Source organism: Sciurus carolinensis, chromosome 6 (assembly GCF_902686445.1).
Source record: "Sciurus carolinensis chromosome 6, mSciCar1.2, whole genome shotgun sequence".
Lineage (NCBI taxonomy): Eukaryota > Metazoa > Chordata > Mammalia > Rodentia > Sciuridae > Sciurus > Sciurus carolinensis.
In genome coordinates this window covers 111,787,886-111,805,529 of record NC_062218.1, presented here as the reverse complement: position 1 = coordinate 111,805,529, position 17,644 = coordinate 111,787,886, and the positions used below count along the sequence as shown (strand labels likewise).

The following is a 17,644-nucleotide window of genomic DNA, read 5'->3' as shown; positions in this document are numbered from 1 at the left end:
GTTGAAGTTCTCCATTATGTGTTTCAAATAATAACAACAAAAACAGAAAGATATTAATATTATGCAAGTATAGTGTTGAGTACTATCATTTATATGTTGTGTCATTTGAGCCCCAAAGCACCCTGTGAAATGGGATCTAAAGTTGGAGATGTCAGCCTGGTCCATTTTCTCATGGCCAGTAAGTGACAAAGCTCAACCCCATAATCCAAAGCCATGATTCAGAGTATGTGGAAATACGCAGAAATGTTAGACAGTGCTGGCAACTCTGCATTAAAATCTTCTATAAATAGCTCCCTGATTATTTCTGATTCTCTTTGACTTAGTATAATGCAAGCCATTCAGCAATATGATACAGATAAATATTTCCTTTTCAAAACATTACACAAATACATGATTTCCTCCCTCTTTCTGCCCTGTAGAAGTAGGAAAAAAAACAAGATAATAGGAATTTGCCTCCAAGCTACAATGCCTTCCTCTCCTCCCGGTAATCACTGAAGAGAGTCCCTAGTTACTAAGGAGACCATAACAGAATCCATTAGGTTCCAGTACACTTGGGTTGCCTGGCTGGTGAATGCCAAAATAGCAAAGGAAAATATTATCATTGCTGAAATCATTTGATGTCTATGACTAATAAAAAACATGTTGGCAAATTGAATTTTTTGAACTGCCCAAAGGGCTTGGTTAAAGCTATGAATTAATAGCACACAGCATTCTGTCTAGAGAAGAAAAAGAAATTTTTAAAAAAGCAAAAATGTTAAGCCATTTAAAAATATAACTGAACAGTCAAAAGGGTCCTCATAGAAACATTAGGCAACCAATCTAGTTCTTCTATTCAATTTTTTAATTTAAATTTAAGTTTCTATTCTCCTTCCCCTATAGCTAAATAATAAAGTTTGTGTATTTTGAGTCACATTGTCCTTGAATTGTAAGAGACCCACAGGCCTTCTTATCCAATTTCTCACAAATACCAGAATTATCTTTAAAGTGCCCCAACAACTGTACCAACCATCAAGACTTTAAGGGCAGAAGTTTCCATTCACCTGTGTGCTGAGCCCCTTGAGGGGCTGGTGGAAGCCTGAAGTGAAAAAATTGGTGGTGAGCCAATCTTTCAACTACCTCTTCACTCCAGGTCCAGAGGCTACTCTGGGCCTGCCTGAAGATGTTCATCCAGTGTCCTCAGATTGACTATTCCCAGAGCAGCAGGTCTTTCCCAGGATCCATCCTGTCTTGTTGGCCGTAGCTCTGATTGTTGGAGTCTGTTTTCTTTGGTTGAGCCAAAACCTTTCTCCTCCTGTTTTCTACTCATTGTTCTCTGTGGTATCTCTAGAACAACACTGTTTGACTCAACTTCCTCTCCTCTTAAATAGTCCCTTAGATAACCAAAATCAACTGTCATGACTGCCTGATGTACTGTTTTCTCCAAAAAGAAGTTTCCCTATTAGATCATAAGGCAAGCGTACAAATATAATTTGAAGAGGCAGAACACATAATTATCATAAGAGAAAGACAAAAAGGTAGTCTGAAAATTTGATTTTTTTTTAAGTTTTAAGAATTCTGAAATGAAAAGTTGAAGAATTGGAGGTATAGTTGAATGGTAGAATGCATGGTTAGCATACATGAGGCTCTGAGTTCAATTGTAAGCACCAAAAAAACAAAAACGATAACAAAAAAGAGTTGAAATTCTTAACTGATATTGAAAAGCACTGTACCTGTACTCTGGGTTCTTGCATTCTGTCAAGTCATCTATCAAAATGAACATGTAGACTTTTTCTTAGTTATAGACATCAGGCCAGCTTCTAGTGACAGCCCACCAATTTTCACCAAGTTGCATTTTTAAAAAATTTACTATTAATGCCTACTTTACCTGCATGTACATACTTGTGACAAGTTTTGAAAATGAATATCATCTATTAAGAACTAAGGAAGGGGCAATGAAAGGAAAATATTTAATTCTCCCCTCCTCCCATATCTTCTTATGAAAAATTTTAAGCATGCAGAAATGTTTTATAGTGAACACCATGTATTCAACAAGTAGAGTCTATAATGAACATTGCACTGTCTTCAATGTATCTTAAATCTGTACCTTTCTCTATCTTTATACCAACCTACTCTACGTTTTTATACATTTCAGTATAACTTGTTTGCAGTAGCATTCTTAATCATCTCCACACCAATATGCACATTGTTATCAGTTCTTTTTTGATATTTTCATTTTACGCTCCCTTCTGAATCCTCTTTACCATACTTTCTTTTATTCCCTCCCCTTTCTCAATTTTTACTTCTCTATTTTTCTTCCACTTTCTGTCCCCAAGATATAAGAGACAAAAGGAAGGTGTAAAATTCTTGAATGTGGAATATTCTTAGAATCACATCAGGGAAAGTCACTGATGACCAGCTAGGGCCTCATGGCTTTTATAGTTGCAGGCCTGGGATGGATGAGGACCTCAGGAACAAACTGGCCCAAGCCAGCTCACCAGAGAGGGATTAGCATGACAATTTAATAATTTACCATGAGAAGCACAGCTGTCAACATATTTCCTTATCAGCCTAGTCTCTCTTTGAACTAATGGCCATGGCAGGCCAATTATGAAGGTTTTTAGTAACCAGAGTCTCAGAGGAGGGAAACTCAAAGGTCCTGGTGGTCTGGAAGAAAAGACCTTATCAGTTGATATTCCAACAGCTGGCTTCATGGTGAAATGATGATGGTGACACTAACTACCACTATAGAACTTCTGGGAAGACCAACCACCTAGGTCAAGGCTAGTGTACTTCCAACCTGGAATGTATATGGGTGAGCCCTGTCAAATTCTACCCTTCCAACTTCCTTGAACGATGTTCACTGACCACCATTCCTTGAGTAATACATTATCTTTTAGACCTGTTTATGGCATTACTTAAGATTTAGTGAAGTCCTGATCATCCTGTGTTGGATCTGGAAGACAATGTGTCCTTTTGTTTTGGTTTGACTTTTGGGTTTGTGCATTTGTCTGTTTGTGTGGTGCTGAAGATGAACCCAGAGCCTCACGCATGCCAGATGAGCGCTCTACCACTCAGCTACATCCCCAGCTCAACAACCTGTCTTTAAAATGGGAAGTCTGTGTCTATCTAATTCCACCTTTGCAAATTTTACTCGCTTTCTTCTCAAAAAAGAGAGTGATTGTTTGCCTTCTGAGCACTCTGTTCAGAGGCCCGAGAAGAATGGGCTCTTCCATAGTGAGAAAAACCATTTTTTTCTCTATCTCAAGATTTATGTCTGACAAGCAAGGTTCATTGTTCATTTTCTGGGCTTCCTAATTAACAGCCCACAAAAACTTGGCAGGGTGAGTTCCCTGATGAAAAGGCAGCTGCCCAAAAGCAACACAAATGTACAAGTGCAACACTTGTCACAATAGAGAGCTTCTCCAATATTGCAGATGAATTCAATTTTGACAAATCAAACCCACTGTGAAGTCCATGAAAGGAACTTCCTCATCATAAAGTCTCAAGGTGAATCCTTTGGTTACATATCAACTTCCTAATATAGTTCTCCCAAAGGTTTAGACTTAGAAATGTTTTACAGCAAGGCTTTCTTATGCTCTATTGCTTAAAATTCTTACCCTTGACCACATTCCATGTACAGATACTATAGGAAATGTCATCAATGCTAGTAGCACCAGACGCTTTAGAGTTTATTTGAAAATAAACATTCAAATGTTGCTGAAAACATGAGCTAGAACAAGGCTCTGATTATTTCACTAGAGTCTACTGACAGATTGAGGTGGGAGGGGATCTGATACTTTTAGGTATTAGCACCTCAGTGGTAAAGGTTAACTGGCAACTTAAATTCTTCTCTAATTGCCTCTATTATAAGCAACCTATCCTCAGATCCAGATTAAAACTCTTTCCAGAGGGTAAAAGGTCCTATGATGTAGAGTAGACTTTTTTTTATTGCTGGGAATGCAAAGACTCTGAAGGGACCACATGGGCCTTGTGTCACAGACCTCAAGCAGGACTCAATCTACATAAATAGGGAGCATTTTATCTAAGCAGGGCTTCAAAGGCAATGTTTGCTCATATACCATTAGTTCCTTTTTTCCTTTGATGCATCTGTCTCTAGTGATGGAAACTCTTTTTTGTTTTTTTTAAAGAAACTAAAGCACAAAAAGAAAATGAAAAGGCTAAAAACTGATTTGGCAACAGCTAAGCAAGAGGCTGCCTTCACAATCTTGGAACTCAATGAGAAGATAAAGATGCTCTGTGAAGGAAAGCCAGCCCCTAGAGGTCAGTATTACCACGTGACAATTACACCCTGGCCCCTCATCCTGGGTGATACCTATGGTTTCACTGGCAACAAAGCAAAAAGTAAGGCCACTGTGCCTGGCAGCGTCCTGGCCCAGCAGCATACTGGCCTGGCCTGACCTCCGTTAGGAATGAACAGAGAAAGCACGTGAGCTACTAACTCTGGGCTGGGTGTGCTTTCACCTTAGAGAGGCAGAGAATGAATAAGCTGCTCGTTAAGGGGAAGTCTCTAAAGATGAAGAGCTGGCCTGAAATAGATCTGTGAAGTGTCATTGGACAAGCTGGGTGGCAGTGAGGGAAGGGCAGTGCCCAAGAAGGAAGGCCTGACGCCTTGAGGAACAGGGCTCTGGAGTGGGGCCAGGAGCTTCTCTGAGTGTACAGGCTGGCAGGCTAACACAGCACAAGGACGGGAGGAGAGTCTTTCTTAACAGCAGACAAATGAAGCAGAAAACCAGCAGGGAAGGCTGGTTGGGGGTGAAATCAGGATAGTTTTTAAAAAAAATTTAATAGCAACATTAGTTTCAATTTAAAAAAAAAAAAAAGACTTCTACTAAGAGGCTATAAATACACTTTAGGGGGAAAAAACTCAGATTGTCATTACCAACAATACGAGTTAATATTTTATACTATGCACCAGGCATTTTGCTAAGCAAGATGTACAAGTGTCTACTTAATTCTCAGAATAACCTCTGAGCTAAGTGCACTTATGGATTCCACCAGAATAAGCCAGCATTCAGATATATTCATTAACTTGCCCGGGTTAGACCAGGACAAGCAATACTTGGGTAGTCAACACCAAGGCAGCAACTTACCCAACACCAGGGGAGGTTCCCAGCTTTGATAGGCTGAGACTGTTTTCTCTGCTATGTAGCAGCAAAACCAAACTTCCCTTCTGCCTGCTGATGTCCTGCAAAGACGTGTTTCCCTAAAATAAATGTCTTCCTTTGAAGCATGCCACTCTTGCAAAGCCAGGAACATGCCATTGTTCTTACTCTAGCTTCCTTTATTACTCATAAGTAATTCTGGAAAAAGAGGAACAACTTGGAAATAAGTGGAGGAGGAAGAAGTAGGCGATGTGGTTGCTTCAGAAAGGGGGACACTCCCAGCATCCTGACCACATGGTGAAACTTTACATGCAAACTTAGTTTTTATTTTCAATTTCCAATTGCACTTTCCCAGGGTTCAAATGTCATATAATACTGTCACCTTGAAACATCTGCCAAAGGTCAACTTTTTTTCATTTAACAAAATAATATAAAAGCAGTTTATAAATTTCCTTTTACCATGAAACCTAAACAAATAAAAATCCGTTAGAGAGTATTACCCACTTAAAGTTCCATACTCCAAGAATCCACGTGCTAGATTTTCCATTGGTTGCTCAAGAAGAAGCTGATGAGCATGGGACACGTTGGAGGTAATTCTCCAGCTCACTTGGGAGAAGTTTTTGACTTCTTAATTCAATGTTAAACAGTGCAAAAAAATATTATTGCAGGGCATCTAATTCTAATTACATTTATTTAGACAAACCATCATTCACTGTCTAGTGCCAAGTTGGTCTCTTAGATATTTGGATAAGTCAAAATTTAAATGGCACTAAAATGCAAGTGGTTTGGGGGAGGCAGAAAATAATAAATCCTATATTTTTTTCTCAGTATTTTTATTTTAAAAAATCTACTAATAAGGGGGTGGGGCTTCTGACATACTTATAAATGGATATAAATAAAATTAAATCTAAACAGTTATTCTAAGGTCCATTGGATCAAAACAGTGGCCTTCCTTTTGGACCTACATGCTGCTTCTCTTACTGATGGAGAAACTGAGTCACTGGACCAACAGGGAGTACTAATGTCTTAAATCAAATGTTTTTAAATTCTTACTCTCCTGTCAGCCCTGTGCAACCTCACCCTGAATTCAATAGTCCAAGAGATTGTCAAGGTCATTATGGTCCCAGAGTGATATTAACTGGACATCTCAGAGACCTTGGTCACCTTGTTCTTCCTCTCAATTCACTTCAAAATGAAGTCTTTAACACACAATGACCTTTATTTACCATAGAACAATACGGGCCAACCCACCCACCCACAAATATTTCTGGACCTAAAACACTATCCCTCCCCTAGTTATTTTGTGTCCTTTCATAAAATGTTTGTTGTGGGTTCTCAGGCTCTGTTTGCAAAGGTCAGATGCCCCAGTCATAATAGCTTATGAAGAAAGGATGATTTATTGGCACATGTAAGCAACCAAGAAAGGGCATGCCATTAGCTTTAGAGTCCGGCAGATTTGGGGTCTAGGATACCATCAGGACACCCTGTGTTACTAATCTCTGCTTGTCTCTGCATTGAGACTTTCTTCTGTTAAGCCAGATATAGGAAGAGACTAGAAAGATGACTATAAACAGCTGTGGGCTGCACTTCTTATCACCTTCTCTCCAGAGAAGAAAGAAAGCGTTTTTCCACCAGCTCCAGTTAGAAAAGTACACAAAAGAACTCTGTCTGCCTAGGGTTGAGTACTCATCCTGGGATAGGAACCAAATTGTGATCAGGGATGGGGAATTTGGGTTGGACAAGCTTTGGTCATGCATCCCCCACTGGGTGGCAGGGTGGAGAGAAAGAAGGGTGGGGAGAGAGAATGTTCTGAGTGGCAGCTCACACCAGAAGCACAGAGAGATGAACTGGCAGAAAACCATTCTTAAAGAAAGAAAAATCCCATAACTGAAAAGAAGAAAAACAAAAGTCATTTCTTTAATGCACTCTCAGTTAACCAACAAGTTAAAATTTAAAGTAATATGTAATGAGTCATCTATCCCAAGGGAACTGGCACTTTAAAAGTAAATTTCTAATCAACCAGCAAAAGGCCTTTAGCATCCAAGAAATAGATCTCTAGTGGTATAATTTCAGACCCCATAATAGAGACAGTGAGCCATTTGGGGTTCCCTTCCAGTCTCCCTCAAGTGATATCATGTTCACCTGTTTTGAAGGTCTGTCTTATTATAACAAATTACAAGAAGGGAAAAATAAACATTGATTTATGTGATATGTCATGTTAACCTGGATTAATAGTTACTTCTTTATTATAGTTATGGACCGATGCTTGCAATTCTAACAAGCAAATTCATGAAATATTTCCAAATAAATTAGAATCCCCTTTTACCCAAATGTGCAATTTTTCCATGTTTGGTTCATTTTCTAAACAGTTTATAGGTTGCCTTTCAGCTCTTTTGATCAGAGGAATGTTTCAAAATATCAGGACTATTTTAAAGCATATTCATATTCAAACTGATGAAGCAGCTACCCAGATTTTTTTAAAACATAAACACAGTAAACTATTTTATTAGTTATGTGCTTAAATTACTTCCAAGAAAATAAATGTTTTAAGTCCATGGAAAATTCAGCTGAGAAGAAAAACACCTTTATTGTAGAATTAAAACAACAGGAAACTTACAGCCTGAATGTTGTTTGTTGATTTAACTTTGTGCTAATAATCACAACCCCAGGCAGATTCCTTCTGTCATTTCCAAAGTCTGCACCTGAAGTGCTTACAGCTTTATTTACTAACAGAAATCAGTGAAATACCTACTGCACTGCTTTATTTGGGGGTTGGGGTTTTAACCAGGGATTGAACCCAGAGGCACTTGACCACTGGACCATATCCCCAGCTCCTTTTATTTTTTATAAAATTCAAAATAAGTTGCTTAGGGTCTCACTAAATTGCTGAGACTGACTTTGAACTTGTGATCCTCCTGTCTCAACCTCCCTAGCCACTGGGATTACAAGTGTAGGCCACTATGCCCAGCTTGCACTCCTTTTTGAAATCCGAATCTGCATTTTGATATATCTCAGTACACAGGAAACTAATGTTAATTAGTTTCAGAACTAATTCTGCTTCCTTTAGTTTAGGAGAACAAAGTGGCTTAGCAAAAGGTTTTACTATCCTGCTGTTAGTGCATGGGTAGTCACTTGATCTGATGCAATCTCCTATCTTTGGTCAGAACATAGATTTCAAGTTAGGATACTTAAGGTAATGTGCTCTTCTGGATTTTGTTCTCTTTTAATTTTTTAATTCTTTTCTCTTAATATGCACAGTCCCCAAATAAGATATCTAGCCCCCACTTGCCTGTTTCCATTGTCCTAATGAAAGTCACGTCAATTCTTAAGTCATCTCTTGGTTTTACTCCCATTAAGGAGACACTCCCCAGGTAGTCCTGTTACATCCCAGGGCAAATGCATCTACGATTGTATGTCCAAATACAGCCAACCATACTATGGACTGGGGAGGGAGGACTTGTAATAGGATTAACATTTCAGTGATTTTCAGTGACATAGAGTGCTATGACACTAGACACTAGACAACTAGTGACAACTTATCCCATTAATTTTAAGAATCTATTACTTTCCTAGATCCTTCAGAAAGTCAGGTGATATCTTTTTGTCACCAACCCAGAGCCAAGGCTAAACAATATTTGAAAAGATATTTTGTGCTATGATGCTCACTCCTAGGCACTCAGCCCAAACCTTCTCTTCTTTAAGTATTCTTTTTACCTCTCCTCCTGAAAACTTCTTCCAGATCAAAGTTTCTGTTGCAACTAGGTGTTAAGGAAATGGAGATTTGGGGGTGATGAAAATGTCCTGGAATTAGAAATGGTAATGGTTGCACAACATTGTTAATACAGAAAACCACTTTTAAATAATTAAAATGGTGAACTCTGTGATATGAATTTTAATCTCAATTATAAACAAACCAACAGTGATTAAAACAAATTATAAGATGTAATGACTAACAACCCTGTCGTTTGTGTATTTTAATGACCAAGAAGTGTATTTTTTTTTAAGTAACGGCTTGTGTGTGTGTGTGTGTGTGTATATACCAGGGATTGAACCCAGGGATGCTTAACCATTGAGCCACATCCCCAACACCTTTATTTTTTATTTAGAGACAGGTTCTCACTAAGTTCCTTAGGGCCTCGCTAAGTTGCTGAGGCTGGTTTTGAACTTGCGATCTTCCTGCCTCAACCTCCCAAGCTGCTGGGATTTACAGGCATTTGTCACTACATCCAGCTCTGTCAAATGTATTTTAAAGAAAATACATTGGACTTAAATAAAATCTTGACTTGGTAGAATTCCAAGCAAATAGAAAGGGGTCATTTTTATATTTATTGGAGTAATGCAACTTTGAATATTTGTCCAATCGTGTGTAGGTTTTTTGAACAATGTCACCCTCTCTCCCAGCATGGTTTCTGCAAAGGCTCTTATTCTCCAGACTAGGAAACAATTACTTGACCAACAGTCTTAATACAACCTTCTTTGCTGCTGAACACAGATACTTCTTTTACCAGTTTACCTAGTGTTTCCTAAGAAGTAACAAGACCAGTCTTGGGATCTCACTGTTTCAATTGCTGGGACCTCGACAAAAAGTATGTTCATTACCCATGTCATCAGATTGCACAGGACTCAGTGTGTATGTAGTCAAAATCACAAACAGGTAGCCTGTGCCCCCTGTTACCAGGATGACAGAAAATGATAAGACTTTAGGAAAACTAAAGGTGAAGATTTTTCTCTCCAGAGGAATCCTTGTCCTGCCATTTGCAGACGACATTTTTTTGAAAGCTAGTACTATCACAGAGTCTTCAGATGCAGCAGCTACTCCAGAGTAGAATAATTTGCATTTTGACCAATAAGCACTACTAATTAACAACAGGAAAAATGAGCACATGGGTGTGATAACTTCAAGGTGAGCTTTCTAAATTTAATTAACATTTTAATCTTTGGGTCACATTCAGAGATTGCTCGTCAGGTTGTTTCTTTCTTTGTCCACTGACAGTCTTTCCCTGAAACAAAGCCAGCATATCCCAAACCAAAGTCTTCTCACTGACTTCAGAAATTCCTTCAAGGTTGAGGAACTGTTCCAGGAGTCCCTGCAAAATTTAGAGATTTGTTGCACAAAAGATCCCATTCTAATTCATTCTTTATGCAAAAACTTAGTCTGCTTCTACTTTTCAAAAAGATATTTTAGAGATATTTAGGTCTAAAAAGCATCCTTCTAAAAAGGAGGCATTGATCAGGACTTTGTTGATTGCAAGTGACAGAAATCAAAATGAAACTAGTTTTGATAAAAAGGAATTTATTTGTGGCTGAGGCTGGCAAGAAGGTTGAGGCTGGCAAGGAGGCTGAGCCCCAGGGTTTCCAGACAGCTCACTTGGCTCTTCTCTTTCTCTTGGCCCCATCTGGTCTATCACAGCCACAGATCAGGACAGTGTCCCCAGGGTGCCCTGGCTCTCAATCTACAGTGACCATATGTTGTTTCTGCCTATACAGAATCAGTTCAGCCTTCTATTAGAAACAGAAGCATGATTTTCCTTTGGAAAAGGACTCCTCTCCCATTCTCACAGTCTTTAGGGACTGTTGATCAAGACCTGGTCCCCCTTAACTCAGGGGAAGGCTTGTGACTAGCTGAGCCAATCACATATCTCCTTTGCCAGGAACTTGAATCCTGAGCTGAATTGAACGAAGAAGGGCAGAAAAAGTCTAGGGCTGATTTGTCCTGGAGGTTGGCCCCTGGATGAAACTGCTGGTCTGGGACACCTGTATCCTTAAAGCTTTTGAAAAGTTTCCTTTAATTAATATTTTCCTTCAATACTAAAAGCCAACTTATACTCTTCTCATAAATTATTTCCCCCCTTAATGTAGTCAGCATTGGTTTATAATATTTGCAACCAAAAAGCCTTAATTCATATCCAAGTCTGGAGACAGAACTTTTTTCTTATACTCCATACTCAAATCTCAGAGAAGAAATTTGATTGACACTACTTGCATCACATTCTTACCCTTGGATCAACTACTGTGGCCAAGGCAGTGGGGTTTATCATGGACCGCCATCTGCCAGAGGTCAAGGGTCAGGGCATATGATCAGATAAAAGAAGATGGAAAAGCTTCCTATATCTTTCACTGTCTCCTGTGATCTGCTTTTTTTAAACCTCATTAACAGGGAGAAACCAATCACTGTTCTATCATACTGACTGTCTAGGCCCTTCCCTTACAAAAGATCTGGAAATCTAGTTATTTTCTAATTAACAAAAGGTAAGAAGACCCATTTTGCAATTTTTGGTTGGGGTCCAGTATTTTCCAGCTACAGCAGCTGTGGGAATTCAGTGATGTCAAGGTCCCCTCCCTCCTTTGTTTGTAATACTAATTTTGGAATTAAACCATTATCAGGAAATGGTGTTCCTTCCTTCTGTTCATCCCTTAGGAATGGTTTTTAAAAAGAGAGAGAGAAAAAATCTTTTGGCTTCTGTATCCAGAGAGGTTGGATGAAAGGGCAAGCACCAGCTAAATGTCAGACAAGGCACATGGGAACGGGAATTTGATCAATTTCAAAGGTTTCCTATTTAACCATAGAGACTGCTATGATCACCAGAAGAGTGTACTGCTTGGGAATGCTGCTAAACATCCCAAGTGAGCCCAGGAGGAAGAGGCTTCCTTCAAGGATATTTGCAGAGCAGTCTTGTGCACTCCTTTGTTAAACATTAGCAGATGGACATTTATTTGTCAACATAAGCTGAATTGAAGACTTTGGGGTTGCAAACAACTGTCAGCCAGCTGTCTTTGGTATAAATCTTTTGTTGACAAAGTAGAAAAAGTGAATGGTGTTCTCTCCTGCAGCTCCCCAGGAACGTCTCTACATTTTATTTAGTGACTCTATAGGAGGTGACAGATAGGAAGTTGATGTTAGAGATTAGCTCACTGGTCATATGGATAAATTTGGAGGAAAGAGTGGATACTTTTGTGGGCCCTGAGCTCATCAAATCAAATTTTAAAAGGATGCATAATTTCTGGGGGACAAATTGGAGCCCTCTGACGGCACAAGACTTATTCCTGGCCTATAGGAGAATGTTAGTTATATACTCTTAAATATATACTAGATATATGTCCTTATGTATACTGTAGTAGTCCGGAAGAGACATTTTGGTTGTTGTTTTGTTTTGTTATTTTTTGCTTTTGTGTTTTTGTTTTTGAAGATACATGGGCTTGGACCAGATTACCTTCCTGTGCCTCTAACTTTGTCAATCAAATAGAGTCACAATTTGACATTTGTAAAAGAACATAAAACTAAGAAGAAAGAAAGAAAAAATGTAGGGCTGGAGGATATAGCTCCATGGTAAGCACTTGCCTAACACACGGAGGCCCTAGGTTCCATCCCCTGCACAGCAAGGAAGGAAAGGAAAAGGACTAGAAAAGTAGGACAGCAGTTTCCTAGGTTTTTTAGTATGCAGTTGAACCCCAGAGAAGTGTGTTACCTCGTGCTAACAGGAGAAATGGGGCCTACAAGACTGAAACTGTTTCCATTCTACTGAAGGAGGCTTTCATTGATGTCACTGATCCCAGAAACAGTGACTGAGAGGTCCACACTGCCATCATCCCCATCTGGGCACACCATTGGAGTACCTGCTCCATGTGGTCAGACAGGTTCCACCACCACTGTTTCCTGTGGTGGAAGGAAGGAGACCTCCCTCTTCATCATCTAGAGAATTATAAACAGAAGCTGGTAAACAAAGGAGGGAGGGGTCCCCAGTCACACGCTGAGCTTGTACATTATAAAATGATCAGTTATAACTCAAAAGGTAAATTTCTGAAGCCAAGGAGGGAGGATACAAGAGATGCATATATGCTCTGTGAATGGAAGAAAATAAGAATTCTTGAGTCCTTAAAAACAGAAAAAGTTCTTGTAAGATAGGTTGATAGGGTAAAACTTATTATTAACTTAGTTGTTCAAATCCCTGTATTACCTTAACTCTTAGAAAATTTCCTAAATATATAAAGGAATAGGGTGGCATTTTTTTTTTTATCACATGTAGCGTCTATAATAGGGTTCAGACTTCAGGTAAAAGTCTTACCCTTAAGTCCACACAGTACATTGACCTATGTGACAAATGCCCCTTCCGTCTGTTTCTCCCAGCTGATCAGATAAATAACTTTGATGGTTCTTCAAGGCAAATAGGTCTTTCTGAATCTGGATGAATGCCAAAACCTTTGGCCTTATCCCAGGTTGCTAAGTAAACTTCTCCAAAAAAGTAGTTAATTTTCAATATGCTTTTATTTTATTTGTGTAGGACATGCCACAACCAGACACTATTCATTTTAAATTATATTTAATGTTAGTTAGTTCACACACAATTCATATTTACTATTTTTAAAAGGTTAACTGTAGCTTTTAAATGAGAACTCTTTTAAAATATCTTTTTTTTCAGCCAGACAGAGTAACATATAACTGTAGTCCCAGCTACTTGGAAAGCTAAGACAGGGGGATCCCTTCAGATGAGAAGTTCAAGGCCAGCCTAGGCAACATAATGAGATACCGCCTCAAAAATTATTAAATTTTAAAATATTACAAAATAAAAAATAAAGATATTAATAAATTATAAAGATATTAAATATCTTTTTTATTTCCAAGCTTTAATATATCAATATATTTAGTGATCATATTATTAGAACTAAGAACACTAGCTGATGCTAAGTTCTGACATATAAATTTACATTCATCTCAAAAATATTTGAAATGATAACCATGTTCCAGAAGTCTAGGTATGTTATCACTGTGCTTGTAGTTCAAATAGAATTGCACAAGAGAATGGAAATGCTGAATTTATTTAACTGATCTCATGTGTGGATGTTAGCTGCTAAGTGTCTTGGGGTCTTAGAAGCAAAGGTTAGTAGAATGTAATCAACTCCACAAATCCAGAAGAAGGTCAAAGGAATTAAGGGAAATACAGAGCTGACTGCTCTGAATGTGAAAGTCAGTACTTATCTTTTATAAATTGAATCAGAAGAGAAAAATATCAGTACTGGAACTTGTATAATTCTTCTATCTTGATGCTATAAGCAAAATTTTCTGAAACAAGTGAATCTTTTCTTTTTAATAGCCATAACTTTTCCACATGAATCCCAAGAGTCAATAATTGAATCTGAGAAAGGATGCATTTCTTTGGAGGTTGCTTTTGATCTAAAGCCAAAGGGAAGTAATTTATTTAGCAGATGCTGTGGGTTCTAAATAAAGAAATGTATGTGAAAACGTTAGCAAACAAAATAAAGTACCTTAATTTGTTTGTCAATAAAGCAATATCAAGATGCTAAGAATTTATGGTGGCACACTCCTGTAATCCCAGTTGCTCAGGAGAATGAAGCAGGAGAATCACAAGTTTGAAACTAGCCTAAACAAGACCCTGTCTCAAGATAAAATAAAAGGGACTGTGGGCGGGGGTGGGTAGCAAGGTGCAAGGACATATACCAGCCCCAGTACCACCACCACCACCAAAATAAAGAAAATCTTTAGGAAATGAAAATTGGTTTGAGGTTTTGTTTCTCTCCTTTCCTCTGAACACATGCTGATGAACACTTATTTACATCATATAAAATGGCCCGAGTTCTTTGAAAACATCCCTGAAGAAAATCGACAGGCCTACCAATCATTTATTGCTTCAGTAACATCAGCTTTCCTTTTGACTGATTTAATCTAAGGCATAAGTAAATACTCTTGACCTTTTTTAAATGACCAATTTCACATTCATTTTTCTGTCCTGGTGAAATTTAATTTGTATTATTCCAAGATTTATTGCAAACATCCATTGCATAAACACTATTTAGTGTTTATTGAGGGTTGAACAAGAGAAAAAAATCTTGATTGAAATTCAAGAAATCTGGGGGAAAAAACAAAATTAGTAAAGATAATACTAAAGAAATGAAATCCACTTGAAATGTGTAAAATCGAAATGTGATGTTAGTTGCTGCTGTCACATGCGATAGGAATTTCCTCCAAGGTGCCCCTCGCTTGGTGCCTGAAGGCTCCCTGTCAGGTATTCCCTCTTAGGTGCCCTCATCCTTTACCCCTAACTCCATCCCTATTCCTTTGCCTTCAGGGCCATCTTCAAGGAAGTTTTTGTGACTTCCTCCATCACCATTAGCACCTTCTCACCCTTTTCCTGGCCTTCTCCTGCATCATGTGTCCATAAACTTGTGCACACCACAGTCACATTTATTGTCTTTCCTTATCTGTCTTTACCAGAAGACTGTAGATTTCTTGAAGACAACAGAGATGATGTCTTATCTTTCTTTGTTACCCGCAGCCTAGCACAGTGACCGATGCTTGATGGTGATGAAATATTAGATAGATGGACATTGAATAAAACCTAATGGGATCCTTTCTGGTGTACTGTTGCCTAATATGTTTATTAATTTTGAGGTGATGAAGGGAATTTGCTCATGAAATTCGAAAATTTAAAGCCACCCAAGTAGCTGCCTTACCAGGGAACAGATTGTACTTTCAGATTGCCAGTGATATCCACGGGATCACTAGGCACAGTTACTGGCCCTCTAGTGTAAGATTATCAAATCCTGGATTGGTTTGAAATATTACTGATTCTTCTACACTGTATTGCAATAGAGTGATTTTTCACTTGTCTCCTTCATATAATCTACCACAGTCTGATTTTTTTCCACCTCCTGTAGATGACAGTATTCAATTGAAAGTGATTTAATCTAGGGTCCCAATAATCTTCATGATGTCAAACCCAGTGTAAATTTTTCTGTGTTCATCTTACTTGAATTCATAGAATCACACAGCATAGATGGCCCTTTCTTTTTGACATATCTCCATTCCTGGCCTATGTCAAATAACAGTCCTAGGTTTTCTTCTTCCCTATTATTTACTCTTTTTCTATCTAACTCACTGAGTCCTACTCTATAGAACTTCAAAAGATCCTTAGGACCTAGTTCAGAACCTTCTTCTTCTCCAGATTTTTCCCTGGTTTGTATGATTGATTCTGGTAGCTTTAAAAATCACCCATCATCAAATCATTCCTACATTTGTATTTCTAGAACCTGTCTCCCCTCCTGATTTCTAGATTCATATATTTGTAGGTGAACTTAGATTTCCTCTTATTTCTCTAAACTTTCACCCCATCTTGGTTTCAAAGATGGTCTTTCCCTACCTGGTTTCATTTTAAGCAATGACATCATCACCCACTTGTTATTCAAGATAAATCAATTGGTTAAAAAAAAGAAAAGAAAAGAAAATTACAAAGTGGAATAAGCGCAGTATGTAAAATAAATGCAGTTCTATGATACAAAATAATAAACTGGAATAGAAGTGAAGAACACATTGATGAGTTAGGTCTGCAAAGCCCTTTTAAGATGGAGATGATGTTTCAGCTGAAACACATTTTAAGGAGTCGCATGTGAGGCAGGGAAGAGCATGCTCAAGGAAATATCAAGTATAAAACTATTTAGGGCAATAGTTTGGTGCATTCCAGCAATACTCAGAAATCTAATACCCTGGAGCAAAATAAATAAGGGGAAAAGTATCAGGGTATGGAGAGGTAAAGATAGATGGAGAGTAGATCAAATGTGAGTATTTCATCAGTCCAGTGGCTTGGAATAGGGAATAAATTGAATTATAGCATTTAATCTTTTTTTTAATTTAAAAATCTTTTTAATGTAGTGAAATATACATAATATTTATCACTCTAACCATATGTAGGTATCCAATTCAGTGGCATTAAATACATTTCACAATGTTGTGTAACCATTTACTTCTATGGGTAGGCAGAGTTTTTCATCATCTCCAACATTTTACCAATTAAACAATTGTTTCCTCTTCTTCCCAGCCCAGGTAGTCACTATTCTACTTTCTCTCTGTAAAGGTTTCTATTCATATATTTCATATAAGTGGAATTATACAATCTTTGTTTTTTTGTCTCTGACTTCTTTTGCTCATCATGTTTTCAAGGTCCATTCAGTTGTGGTATGTGTTAAAATTTCATTTTTATGATTGTACAATTTTCCATTCCCAAACCATATTTTGCTTATCTTAATGAATTTCATCTTTATTTCAGAAAAATTTGAGGATAAAGAGATGAAAGTAACCAGAATGATTCTTAGGCTTCTCACATGTAAAAATAAGTAATAATCAATCCCAATCAACAATCCCAATCAAACTGGATTAGATGTCACTACATACTGAATGGAGGAGAATTCCCGAAGGATGTGGCCCCTAAATAACTTTTTTTTTCAGTATTGGGGACTGAACCCCAGCCATGCTAGATAAGTGCTCTACCACTAAGCTACATTCTCAACCCTTGTTCATTTTTCTTTAAAATTTTTTTTATTTTGAGACAGGGTCTTGCTAAGTTACTGATGCTAGCCTCAAACTTTTGATCCTCCTGCCTCAGTCTCCCAAGTAACTAGGATTTCAGGCATGGGTCGCTGCACCCAAATCTTAAATAATTCTTAAATGATGAATATGAGTCAATATGTTGACAGATAGATATAGAAAGGGGCTAGATACAGAGGAAAATTCAAAAAAAATGGACAAAATTATA

At 38.0% G+C, this 17,644-nt stretch overlaps 1 protein-coding gene across 1 annotated transcript in view; it reads left to right on the top strand.

Moving 5' to 3' along the window:
• Positions 1-17,644, top strand: part of Ccdc192 (coiled-coil domain containing 192) — a 218,122-nt gene that overhangs the window by 155,111 nt on the left and 45,367 nt on the right. The window contains exon 6 of the mRNA XM_047554770.1: positions 4,128-4,260. Within this exon, the coding sequence (XP_047410726.1) occupies positions 4,128-4,260 (133 nt within the window). The remainder of the gene's footprint in view (positions 1-4,127; positions 4,261-17,644) is intronic.